The sequence below is a fragment of the Schistocerca americana genome, chromosome X (assembly GCF_021461395.2).
Source record: "Schistocerca americana isolate TAMUIC-IGC-003095 chromosome X, iqSchAmer2.1, whole genome shotgun sequence".
Classification (NCBI taxonomy): domain Eukaryota; kingdom Metazoa; phylum Arthropoda; class Insecta; order Orthoptera; family Acrididae; genus Schistocerca; species Schistocerca americana.
The window spans coordinates 504,304,231-504,318,151 of NC_060130.1; the positions used below are offsets into that span (position 1 = coordinate 504,304,231).

General features: G+C 46.2%; 1 protein-coding gene across 1 annotated transcript in view; it reads right to left on the reverse strand.

Annotated features, from left to right (window-relative positions):
* LOC124555348 overlaps positions 1-13,921 on the reverse strand; it is a 457,917-nt gene that overhangs the window by 91,645 nt on the left and 352,351 nt on the right. Inside the window, exons 13-15 of the mRNA XM_047129228.1 lie at positions 8,314-8,373; positions 6,347-7,209; positions 6,075-6,237 (exon numbers count right to left, since the gene is read on the reverse strand). Of these exons, the coding sequence (XP_046985184.1) occupies positions 6,075-6,237; positions 6,347-7,209; positions 8,314-8,373 (1,086 nt within the window). The remainder of the gene's footprint in view (positions 1-6,074; positions 6,238-6,346; positions 7,210-8,313; positions 8,374-13,921) is intronic.

The following is a 13,921-nucleotide window of genomic DNA, read 5'->3' on the forward strand; positions in this document are numbered from 1 at the left end:
GAATTACACGTTAAACACCAAGTGAGGTGTTGCAGTGGCTAACACACTGGACTTGCATATGGGAGGATGACGGTTCAATCCCGTGCCTGGCCACCCTGATTTAGGTTTTCCGTAAATTCCCTAAATCGCTCCAGGCAAATGCCAGGATGGTTCCTTTGAAAGGGCACGGCCAACTTCCCTCCCTGTCCTTCTATAATCCGATGACCTCGCTGTCTGGTCTCCTCCCCCAAACAACCTAACTCACACTCAGATCCCCCTCTCACTCTCTGCCTCACCTCCCCCTCCTCCTCTCCCTCTCCACCTCACATCCCTCTCCCTCTCCGCCACAACCCCTAACCCCTCTCCCTCTCTGCCTCAATCCACTCCCCCTGCACCACAACCTGCACCCACCCTCTGCCGCAACCCCCCAGCCCCTCTCCCTCTCCACCACAACCTCCTCCCCCTCTCCGCCTCAACCCTCCTCCACCACTCGCTCTCCACATCCCCCCCTCCCGGGATAGATGGCGTGGGATTGAACCACCGTATTTCCGAATGCGAGTCTAGTGTTCTAGCCACTAGCAACTGCACCCCTCGCTCATTGTAGGAGCGGTGGATTGGGGGGGGGGAGGGGGAGCGAGATAAAGAGGAGAAAAGACTAGAGGAGGTAGAGGAGGTAGAGGGGGTAGAGGGGGGCGGTGGCCGGAGGGGGGAAGGGGGGCAAGTGGGGACCTGAAACAGGGAATGGTGGGTGGAAAGGGTGGGAGAGGGTGGTGGGAGAGGGGAGGTGGGAGAGGGGAGGGGGAGAGGAGAAGGGAGGGAGAGGAGAAGGGGGGAGAGGAGAAGGGAGGGAGAGGAGAAGGGGGGAGAGGAGAAGGGGGGAGAGGAGAAGGGGGGAGAGGAGAAGGGGGGAGAGGAGAAGGGGGGAGAGGAGAAGGGGGGAGAGGAGAAGGGGGGAGAGGAGAAGGGGGGAGAGGAGAAGGGGGGAGAGGAGAAGGGGGGGAGAGGAGAAGGGGGAGAGAGGAGAAGGGGGAGAGGAGAAGGGGGGAGAGGAAAGGGGGGAGAGGAGAAGGGGTGAGAGCGAGAGAGGGAGAGGGGGAGGTGAGGGAAACAGAGGGAGAGGGGGGAGGTGAGGGAAGGAGAGGGTGAGGAGAGGGAGAGGGGGCAGGAGAGGGAAAAAGAGGGAGAGAGGGGGAGGATAGGGAAAGAGAGGGAGAGAGGGGGAGGATAGGGAAAGAGAGGGAGAGAGAGGGAAAGAGAGGGAGAGAGGGGGAGGAGACGGAAAGAGAGTGAAGGGGAAAGAAAGGGAGGGGGAAAGGGGGCGAAAGAGAGGGAGGGGGAAAGGGGGCGAAAGAGAGGGAGGGGGAAAGGGGGCGAAAGAGAGGGAGGGGGAAAGAGGGCGAAAGAGAGGGAGGGGGAAAGGGGGCGAAAGAGAGGGAGGGGGAAAGGGGGCGAAAGAGAGGGAGGGGGGAAAGGGGAAGTGAGGGAAAGAGAAAGGGGGAAAGAGGGGGAGAGAGAAAGGGGGAAAGAGAAAGGGGGAAAGAGAAAGGGGGGGAGAGAAAGGGGGGAGAGAAAGGGGGAAAGAGAAAGGGGGAAAGAGAAAGGGGGGAGAGAAAGGGGAAAGAGAAAGGGGAAAGAGAAAGGGGGGAAAGAGAAAGGGGGGAAAGAGAAAGGGGGAAAGAGAAAGGGGGAAAAAGAGGGAGCGAGAAAGGGGGAAAGAGGGAGAAAGAGGGGAAGAGAGAAAGGGGAAAAGAGGTGGAAAGAGAGGGGGAAAGAGGGGGAGAAAGAAAGGGGGAAAGAGAGGGAGAAAGAAAGTGGGAAAGAGGGTTAAAGAGAGGGAGAAGGAAAGGGGGAAAGAGAGGGAGAAGGAAAGGGGGAAAGAGAGGGAGAAGGAAAGGGGGAAAGAGAGAGAGAAGGAAAGGGGGAAAGAGAGAGAGAAGGAAAGGGGGAAAGAGAGAGAGAAGGAAAGGGGGAAAGAGAGAGAGAAGGAAAGGGGGAAAGAGAGAGAGAAGGAAAGGGGGAAAGAGAGGGAGAAGGAAAGGGGGAAAGAGAGGGAGAAGGAAAGGGGGAAAGAGAGGGAGAAACCAAGGGGGAAACAGAGGGAGAAAGAAAGCGGGAAAGAGGGGAAAAGAGAGGGAGAAAGAAAGCGGGAAAGAGGGGAAAAGAGAGGGAGAAGGAAAGGGGGAAAGAGGGGAAAAGAGAGAGAGAAAGAATGGGGGAAATAGGGGAAAAGAGAGGGAGAAAGAATGGGGGAAATAGGGGAAAAGAGAGGGAGAAAGAATGGGGGAAATAGGGGAAAAGAGAGGGAGACAGAATGGGGGAAATAGGGGAAAAGAGAGGGAGACAGAATGGGGGAAATAGGGGAAAAGAGAGGGAGACAGAATGGGGGAAATAGGGGAAAAGAGAGGGAGACAGAATGGGGGAAACAGGGGAAAAGAGAGGGAGAAAGAAAGGGGAAAAGATAGTTGTATCATATTGTCATTTTCAGTTTTTTAATAAGAATTTCAACATGTCTCTTGCAAGTGGGTATGTGGATGCATTTCTGTAATTCACAATTTGCACTGACGTTGCAGTTTTCCTTGTCTATGTTTGGTAGGCATTGGAGGGTAAATGCACTGGGCTTTGTCTATACCAGTTTTTTTCCCTTGTCTTCAAGTGTATGTTAAATGTCTTTCTGAGTGTTGCTCAACTTCACTTGAAATGTGTTAGTTAGATCCGATTTTAGTTTTGTGTTTGTTTTTACTGATGGCCTTGCATCTGACTAATGTATTGCTTTTTATCCATGAGATCCACTGCATTTTCTTAATCTGCTCATGTGATGATGGTGTTGTGTTCCTGAAGTTTCTTTTAAAGTTTTCGCAGTGGTATGGAATCTGCATTGTTTTGGTTTACTGTGTTTTCTTTCACTTGTGTTATTGTTATTGATTTCATTATCAACTAGCTCTCTCTTCAGGCCCAACTTCACCTAACTTGTGTGTGTGAGAGCGTGTGTGTGTGTGTGTGTGTGTGTGTGTGTGTGTGTGTGTGTGTGTGTGTGTGTGTGAGAGAGAGAGAGAGAGAGAGAGAGAGAGAGAGAGAGAGAGAGAGCAAGCCTTCAGACTCAGTTATAAGGTTTCCCATGTATTTGTCATTTATTTGCGTGCTGGTGATGTGTTTCAGATGTTGTTCAATCAGCTTTATTGCTTTTCTATGCAAAACAGTGTCAGTGAGGTTGATTAGCCTCGGACAGAAGTGATTTTATCGTTAGACTGGATGTAATTTATGGCTGTTAGGTGTTTGTTTAGTTTTTAAATTTGCAAACTTTCTTCAGCGAGTTCTTTTTTTTAATTTTTTTCTATATATGTACAATTTTCAACTTGCTGTCAGAATAGAAGGAAACAGTAGTATTATTCCAAACTTTCATAGCATTATGATGTGCTTTATGTACTTCCTCATTTATTGCTTGCGTTTTGGCATAAATAGACTTGATTTCATTGTTTAGCCAAATTTCTTTTTCTATTTATTTCATCTTTTGTGCGCTGGCTAAATTGTTTTTAACCTGTACATAAATATATTAAGGTATAACATTAATTGATCTGTAAATGATGTTAACTTTGTAAGCTGGTCAGTTTTATGTAGGTTGAGATGATATATCCTTTTAAACTTTATGTACAGGCCATTTGGAAATGCCTGACAAGGCATCCATAATTTGTTTGTTTGCATGATCGTCTGTCACAGCTGTTAAAATTAGAATCAAGTAGCTCAAAAAATTCGGCTAAACAATATAATCAAGTCTCATGACACAATAAAAGTGCAGTTAAAAAGTTTAAAACGTGGTCCACAGTGAATCCAAATATGTCAGACCAATGTCAAAGGTGATCAGTGTATTTTGTTCACAGGATGCTATTGGCTACAAAAATACCACAAACGGAAGTTGTATTACTGATTGCTTTCATCCCTCACATGCAACAAAAAAGTATAATCAGCAGTGACCAGAAAGTAACTGACAATGTCTGATCCAGAAACATACTCTCAACTAACATCAAATTTGTTTACTTCTTTATTTTTTAGAGCAAAGAATACATGTAGTAGAGTAGGTGTTACCAACTTGTAGTTATAAGTACTGTAAGCAACACGTCACTTTGAGTATGAGTTACTGAAATCACATCAGAAACTATTTAATGAAAAGCCATCTGTAAACCTCTCCAGATTCATAACAACTGTTAATTTTCAGACAACTCTCAAAGGCAAAAATAATTTTTACACCTACAATAATGTTTGTCTAAGGTGACAAATTCTAGAGTGACAGAAGAAATACACAGCACAGGCTGAGACAGGTTGCATTGGTAGCCCCAGCCCAAGTAGGTGTCCAAACACAGGCTACTCAGCAGAGGTACACACATTAGGTGACAGTGATGCAGTGCTCAGCTCAACACATAGCAAACAAGTCTGCAACAGCCAAAGGGTTAATCTGACTTTGTGGAGATCCCAAACCCTCCTAGTACTCAATATTGCGTCGTACAAGTATTCTGCATGTGATCTCCTTTATAGATTATGTACACTTACCTACAAATATGCCAATAAGCTGAAATCACCCATTTGCTTCACCACAACTGACCTTACATGCTCACTCCATTTGATGCATTACACCTAGGTACTGAATAGATGTGACTGCGTCAAACAGCACACCACTTATTCTGTACTCTAACACCACAAAACTGTTTTCGTTACATATTTGCATTAACTTATGTATGGCCAGAAGTGGCTCCAATAATTTTTTGCAGAATTTAAATTATCAGGAAGCACCTCAAATATTTTGACATGGATTTGACTAATGACAGTCAAGATTTTAGAGCTGTCAACACAGAGTGACATTTTTGAAACACATGTGAGACACAAGGTTGTGCCTTTAAATGCCAATTAGCTCCATGCAGTACAGATCTGGAGGTGTCACTTCTACAGATTACAGCTCTTATGGGTTTCTGCAAGCCTCAACAAGCTGAGCTAAAGAGAAATCATAGCAGTCTCAATGCGATTTCAATGTCCCACTTCATGTAACGAAAGGGACTCAACAGAGTCACTGAACCCTTACTGTCAAGACTCTGTATCTCCCTTATTATGATCTGATGTATCATTATTCAGTGTTTAACATCTCATAGTATTACAGGTAGTACTGTGTTTCTGGCATTGGTGATTTTTTTCCATTGTAGTAACACAATGCTAAGTTTGTTAATGTCTCACTAGAGTGCACTTGAATGCGTCACCACATAGCACAAGTTTCATGAATGATTAGATGAAATAAGGACACAAATGTGTCATTACTTTCAGCTAGTAACAAGTTCCTTGCTTGCTAAAGGTATTTTTTTGATAAAGTGTGTTATTTGCAAGTCTCTTTTCGTTTCTTGAGGTCAATTTTGACAATTTTCTCAATGTGTGTGTTAGAACTTCCAAAACCGTGTATTTTGCGATACAATTGACGGGGGACAACAGAATCACTAGGACTCACCAGCACTCAATTATTTGACCACACTGGTAACAGTTTTACAGCTTTCCTCGGTGTGAACCCTAGTTTAGGAGCTACACAATCTCCATATTCTTGTTGCAAGACTGTTGTTCAAGTGGAGGGCTTCTGCCTATCTTTTGAAAGCCTGGGGGCAGAGCTTCCACTTGGTAAATTACTCTATGTCATCAGTGGGAATGTGTGGATCCCAAGAATACATAATGAGTCACTGTAAGTCTTCCTCATCTGTTTCCATAATTGCATGGTTTCAATCAAAAGGGAGGAAAATTAATATTTAAATGTACTAACAAGAACATACTTAATTTTTAAAGCACAACAATGATATTTCAATCTGAATATCACACTTACTCAATTTATATACCTGTATGAGAGAATAGTGAGCAATAACTCTATACCTGATCGAACTTGGGGTACTGAGTCTGTGATGAAGTATTATTTGTATTTAAATAAAGATCAATTATAAAATGATTGTGCAATAACACCAAGCATTTTGTAATAAAATCACATACACTCTTGTACACTTTACTAATGCAAGCTGGGCCTCTCTAGTTGAATACTCATATTAAAGATGAGTAGTGTATGAAACTACATAACTTGCCTGTCTGTGTTAACCGAGACTGCAGATGTGGACGACAAGATATTCCTTTACTGTGTAAAATTGGTTTAGTTAAAACACTGGCGTTTTTCATTTCTGGTGGCTCCTCTGGTTCAATACAAACAACCTCCTTCACTAGTACCCTCATTACTGTAGCATCTGATTCCTGCAATGTTTTATTCCATGAAACTTTCATCACATTAACTCTCAAAAATAATTTATTTAAAAAATGGCATTTGACAAACAAAAAGAAAAGGGTTCATTTTAGCTATTACCATATGCGACACTGGTTTCCCACATCCTCCAGGAGTTGTGGTTCCCGTTCCTGAACTAGTCATACCAGCCAATGCTGGTGACGAATTCTCTGGTAATTCTTCCGGTATCACCCTCCATGACTGAGAAGATGATTGTTGTGAGGCAGCTTTTTTACTAGAATCTGTTGGTACACCAGTTGCAAGGGCTAAAGCAGTCTCTACAGAAAAGATTTCACCTACTGTTGAAGGTTTCGCTAAAAACTTTTCTGGAACCATTGAAATGGGCTGATTTTTTTGTGCATCCACTGAAACATCTGGTCCATCTCCACTATCAGGTAACACAGCATCCACAGTTGAAGTTCCAACGAATGCATTCGATACAAGTGCTACCGAAGGTGCCATCGAATTAGTTGTAGCTGTCCCAACTGCAGCAGTTACAGGCAACACACCAGACGGTAAGTTTTCTGAAAATGTATCTAATACCACAGGTAAACCATGTGGACTCGAGGTAGCTCGTTTTGTTTTTTCAATTTTATTTATTTCTGTGTCTATGAATTCACTCACAGGCACTGGTGCACTAATTGGCACAGGTTGTTTTGTTGCCAGGTCATTCAGAGCAGCTTGAACTCTTGATGAAATGGCAAGAGTTGAAGTCAATGATCCACTGGACATTGGTGTTACCACTTGTGGTTTTGTGACCGACTGTGCACCAAGGTTCATAGATACACCTGCAGATTCCTCTGACGCGACAGGAACTGTATCTGTAGGTACACACCCACCAGCCTCCCCATCACTCCCAATAGGCAGACCAGTGCTAGCATTTTGATGAGAGCGTGATAATGATGTTACTGCTGAAATTACTGGCGCTTTACCCTTCTTTTGTGCTGAAAAAAGAAAATCATTATTTTACAAAATGTGCAAGTAATAAATAAAACATTATAGTGCAAAATAGAGATGAATTTCAGTACTAATAGCAGTACAAATAAATGGTTACTGCCTGACAAGTTGCAAATAATTCCCCCAGTGAACACTTTTCTCTAGAATCAGTGGTTACTTTCCCTTATAATTTTTTGTATCACCATCCAGAACGGGGAATAAATGTGTAGGGTATGTCCTTTTTGAGAATTCCAAATTATGAGGCTGTCAATCTTCTGTTAGTATCTAACTTATTTTACAATTCCATTTATAAAAGAGAACCTAAACTGTGCTACTTAAAACAAGAAGCAAATGCACATGTCATGACGACATAATGAAAATTTGTTGAGATCAGGACTCATATCCAGTTTTCCTGCTTTACATGAGCAGACATCTTAACCATTTGGCTTCTTCATTGTCATAAGTTTCGTTCCTGTTACTTTTGAACAAATAATGATAGTTCTCCATTCTGGACATTATTTCATGTTATTGCACCTTCACCGATTTCCTGCGTATTACCTCCACTCATTTTATACGAGTGAAACGAATGCAGTTGTTATATCCCTTGTTGCATGGGAAGCCACAGTTCATCATATCCATTCCTCTTTAGATCCTATTACAGGTTCTGTGTGCACGCATGCATGAGAGAGAGAGAGAGAGAGAGAGAGAGAGAGAGAGAGAGAGATATTTTGTTCGTGTGCATATCAACTGCCTCCTACCTGAAACTGTTGATTGGTTGGAGGCTTTCACAGCAGTGTACTGAATGATTTACTATTTCTTTTTCCTAGTTAAGTGGCCCCTTCTTCTCCTTTGTACTGTGTTTATTTTGTGTAACTGTGAAAGAGCATTGTTGTACATCTTCTCAGCTTTCTGAATTGTTCTATAAAGTGTGATTTTGAAGAGTTCATCGGTTATCACTCATCAAATAATTCACACAGGTTCAACATTTGATTTTTAACATCCCTTTCCATATAAAACAATGTTTCACACACACATATTATGAAACAGTTCACTGCTGTATGTTTACTGTTAATATTTTTACGGCACTGAATTAAATAGATAGATTTACATACCAAGATCATTTGCAGGAGCTGAAGTAGAATTTTTATGGCTACCTGCTTTCTTTGGACCACCTATAAGAAAACAAACATTTTTGTGAGAATGTAATGCACGCTGGAACAGTGTTTTTAAAGTGAAATAGTCTTACTGAAGTCAATCTTAATTGTTAAAGAATATTTCACAACAAATTACATACAGCATCCCTGGACCAAGTCAGTTTCTAAATTTCCATCACAGAGAAGACTGACACCTATGCCATTATAAATTTATAGCACAACATAGTAATACAAGCTACTTGAATGTATAGTCTGTAGATGGATGAGAAAGAGTAGGTAGGTCAGTCAAGAAGAGAGACTGGGTGGGCCAAATGGGACAATTTTGTGAGTATTTTGTTATAAGGAACCTGTGGTCTTTGACGGTTTGTTTGGTGCACTTTCATTTTGTTTCATTAATTACTCCCAGTCATCTCTTTATCTTTATTGCATGGCAGATATTTACACGACAATGAAAATGTCAATGGCATGTGCTTTGAGTTTTGTTGGGAAACAAACCTGTTTCATTCACTCACAGTCCTTGCACTCAGTAGTACTCAGTTCTGTCTTTGGTTTGTTTCTCCTGGCAGTGCTAGTTGTATGCTGAGAGAGCGGTATGATGACTAGGGGGTGCAGGTGCAAGGAGGGGGCAGAGGGCATGAGAGGAAGGGGTGGGGTGGAGGGAGGCCAGAGGAAAAGGTAGGGTGGAGGGAGGCAAGAGAAAGGGCCGGAGTAGGGGGCGAGAGGAAGGGGTCGGTGGAGAGAGGCAAGAGGAAGGGGTCGGTGGAGAGAGGCAAGAGGAAGGGGTCGGTGGAGAGAGGCAAGAGGAAGGGGTCGGTGGAGGGAGGCGAGAGGAAGGGCCAAGATGTGGGTGGCAAGAGGAAAGATCATGGTGGGGAGTGGTGGGGGGAGGGAGGTAGGGGCGTGGTAGGGGGGGGGCGAGAGGAATGGGTTGCTAGGAGGGGGCGAGAGGAATGGGCGTGGGGGGGTGGGGGTGAGAGGAATGGGTGTGTGTGTGTGTGTGTGTGTGTGTGTGTGTGTGTGTGTGTGTGTGTGTGTGGCGGGGGGGAGAGGAATGGGTGAGTATGTGTGGTTGGCCGAGAGGAATGGGTGTATGTGTGGAGGGGGGGGGGGCGAGAGGAATGGGCGTGTGTGTGGGGGGGAGGGGGGGAGAGGAATGGGCGTGGAGGGGGCAAGAGGAATGGGTGCGGGGGGGTGGGAGAGGAATGTGTGTGTGTGTGGAGGGGTGGGGGGCGAGAGGAAATTTTTTTGTTTGTTTGTTTTGGTTTTAGGGCGCAAAACTGCTATGGTCATTAGCACCCGGTCCGTGACTTAGGAAACAGTAAAAAACCGAAATTGAAAACCAGCAGCAATGGGAACAAAAGTCATAAAATTGGAGAAACTAAAAGCAGAAGGAAGGCTTAAAAATCCACAACACAAAGGGGTTGGTTGTCCCCAAAAAAAGCTTCAAATGACTGACGTCATTTCACTGGCACTAATAAACTTGAGAACGCAGTCGGCTGAGCGCGTGCCATCTGCTAAAATCGACGATATATCAGGCGACAGCTGTAGACTGGAGCGTAATGGATTAAAATAGGGGCACTCAATTAACAGGTGTCTTACCGTCCACAGCTGAGAGCAGTGGGGACAGAGTGGGGGAGGATCGCCGCTTAAGAGATGTCGATGGGTAAAAAGACAGTGCCCTATCTGGGGTCTAGTTAAAATTACCTCCTCCCGACGACGCGTTCGGGAGGAAGAGGTCCAAGCACAAGGAAGAGCTTTCACGTCCCGCAATTTATTATGGGGAAGTGTCGACCAATGCGTGTGCCATAAATGAACAACACGTCGACATAAAATGCTCCGTAGATCGGCGAAGGGAATCGATTGAATAGCTGGCCGAGGAAGAGAGACTGCAGCCTTGGCTGCAATATCGGCCGCCTCATTTCCACAGATACCAACGTGTCCCGGGAGCCAGAGGAACGCCACCGAGACGCCCCCCAGGTGGAGCAAGCGCAGACAGTCCTGAATCCGGTGGACCAGAGGGTGCACAGGATAAAGAGCTTGGAGACTGAGGAGAGAGCTGAGAGAATCTGAGCAGATAACATACTGTATCCGCTGATGGCGGCGGATGTAGTGGACAGCCTGGAGAACAGCGTAAAGCTCCGCAGTATAAACCGAACACTGGTCGGGAAGCCGAAAGTGATTTCAGGTGTCGCCAACAATATAGGCACTCCCTACACCTAACGATGTTTTCGAGCCGTCGGTGTAAATAAATGTAGCGTCCGTCATTTGTGCACATAGAGCAGCAAATGCCCGACGATAAACAAGTGAAGGGGTACCATCCTTGGGAAATCGACAAAGGTCACGGAGCAGGCAGATCCGGGGACGGAGCCAAGGCGGTGCTGTACCCCAAGTTGTCAAGAAGGTTTTAGGAAAGCGGAAGGAAAGAGAATGGAGCAGTTGACGGAAGCGGACTCCCGGTGGTAGTAGGGAGGAGGGACGGCCTGCATACCCTACATCAAAGGAGGCGTCGAAAGAAAGGTCATGGGCTGGATTAGCAGGCATGGAAGACAGATGGCTAGCATAACAACTCAGAAGGACTGCTCGCCGATTGGACAGCGGAGGTTCAGCAGTCTCAGCATAAAGGCTTTCCACAGGGCTGGTGTAAAAAGCTCCAGACACTAAACGTAATCCACGGTGGTGGATAGAGTCGAGACACCGAAGAATAGACGGCCAAGCAGAGGAGTAGACTATGCTTCCATAGTCCAATTTCAAGTGCACTAAGGCCCGATAGAGGCAGAGAAGGACCACTCGGTCCGCTCCCCAGGAGGTACCATTCAGGACACGGAGGGTGTTGAGGGATCGCAGACAGCGTGGGAGGACCAGCACAGTTTTCTGTCAAACATAAGACCCAAGAATTTAGCGACGTTGGAAAACGGAAGGTTGACAGGATCTAGATGTAAGGAGGGCGGAAGAAACTCCTGACGTCGCCAAAAATTAACACAAACGGTCTTACTGGGAGAAAAACGGAAGCCGGTTTCGATGCTCCAAGAGTGGAGGCGATCGAGACATCCTTGAAGACGTTGCTCAAAAAGGCTGGTCCGTTGAGAGCTGTAGTAGATCGCAAAATCGTCCACAAAGAGGGAGCCCGAGACATCAGGAAGGAGACAATCCATAATTGGATTGATGGCAATGGCAAACAGTACAACACTCAGCACAGAGCCCTGGGGTACCCCGTTTTCTTGGGAGAAAGTACGGGAGAGAGTAGTGTTCACCCGCACCCTAAATGTGCGCTCTGCCATAAATTCGCGAAGAAAAAGGGGCAGCCGACCTCGAAAGCCCCAAGAGGACAGAGTGTGGAGGATGCCCGTCCTCCAACAGGTATCGTATGCTCTCTCCAGATCAAAAAATATTGCTACCGTTTGGCGTTTCCGGAGAAAATTGTTCATGATATAAGTGGAGAGAGCAACAAGATGGTCAACTGCAGAACGATGCTTTCGGAATCCGCATTGGGCAGGTGTTAAAAGACTTCAGGAGTCCAGCCACCAAGCTAAACGGTAATTCACCATACGCTCCAAAACCTTACAGACACTACTCGTGAGAGAAATGGGGCGATAGCTAGAGGGGAGATGTTTGTCCTTTCCAGGTTTCGGAACAGGAACGACTATAGCTTCCCGCCATCGTCTGGGAAAAGTACTGTCAGTCCAAATTCGATTATAAAGGCGAAGGAGGTAACGCAGACTATGGGTTGATAAAGGCAACATTTGGACGTGGATACCATCCGGTCCTGGGGCGGAGGAGCGAGAAGAAGAGAGTGCATGTTGGAGTTCCCGCATGGAGAAAACAGTATTGTAGCTTTCGCGATTTTGAGAGGAGAAAGCAAGAGGGCGCACTTCCGCTGCACGTTTCTTCAGGAGAAATGCTGGCGGGTAATTTGAAGAGCTCGAAATCTCAGCAAAGTGCTGACTCAATGAGTTAGAAATTGCGACGGGGTCCACTAATGTGTCATGCGCGACAGTGAGCCCAGAGACCGGGGAGAAACTAGGCGCGCCTGAGAACCGTCGAAGCCGACTCCAAACTTCCGAGGAGGGAGTGAAGGTGTTAAATGAGCTAATAAAGAATTTCCAGCTTACCTTCTTGCTATCGCGGATGACACGATGGCATCGCGCTCGGAACTGCTTATAGCGGATACAGTTGGCCAAAGTAGGATCGTGGCGGAAAACGCGGAGAGCACGTCGCCGCTCACGTATTGCATCATGGCATGCCTCGTTCCACCAAAGAACTGGGGGGCGCCGGGGCAATTCAGAGGCGCGTGGTACTGAATGTTTCGCAGCTGTAAGAGTAACGTCGGTAATATGTGTGACCTCATCGTCAACGCTGGGAAAGTGACGGTCATCGAATGTCACTAGAGACGAAAAAAGTGTCCAATCAGCTTGGGCAAACTTCCAGCGTCGCGGGCGCATGTAGGGCAGTTGAGGCTGCAGTCTAAGGACACATGGAAAGTGGTCACTCGAGTGTGTATCATCAAGGGCGAACCATTCGATGCGCTGAACTAGCGGAACAGTACCGACCGCAAGGTCCAAATGAGATAAACTTGTCGTGGAGGCAGACAAAAATGTAGGGACCCCAGTGTTGAGGCGAACTAGATCCGCTTGGTGGAAGACGTCTAGCAATAGTGAGCCATGTGGACAAGGATGTGGAGATCTCCAAAGCGGGTGGTGGGCATTGAAGTCCACAACCAGCAAATATGAGGGTGGAAGCTGACCAAGAAGATGAAGGAGATCAGCTCGTGCCATTGGTGCGGACGATGGGATGTATACAGTACAAAGAGAGAACGTGTATCCGGAAAGGGAAAGACGGACGGCGACAGCTTGGAAGGAAGTGTTTAAATGGATTGGGTGATAATGGAGAGTTTCATGGAGAAGAATCATGAGTCCTCCATGTGCTGGAGTGCCTTCAACAGAGGGGAGATCATATCGGATGGACTGAAAATGAGGGAGAACAAAGCGGTCATGGGGATGCAGCTTTGTTTCCTGAAGACAGAAGATGACCGGCGAGTAGGATCATAAGAGGATCGACAATTCATCCCGACTGGCTCGAATACTGCGGATATTCCAGTGGATAATGGATATAGGATGAACGGAAAATGGGGGAATGTGACCAAGGTCGCTGTCAACTCAACGACTGCTCAGAGCTTGCGACCGACAGCATGGAATGGCATTCAGCCGAAGGCAGAAGATCCTGATCAATAGGTTGGTCAGGAGCAGCTCCTGCCACCAGCGATTGGCCGGTTGATCGGCCGCCAGCAGTGCGCCTCGGCGACACAGAAGACGGCAAGGACAGTGCTGTATTTTCCCGTCTGAGGCACGGTGGGCCGTCGACTGGCGAATAATTTTCGAGCAGCAAAGGTCGACACCTTTTCCTTTACTCTAATTTCCTGGATGAGCTTTTCATCTTTAAAAACGGGTCAATCTCGAGAGGAAGCAGCGTGGTCACCCATACAGTTGATGCAGCGAGGGGATGGAGGTGGACAAGCACCCTCATGGGCATCCTTACCACACGTAACACATTTGGCCGGATTGGAACAGGA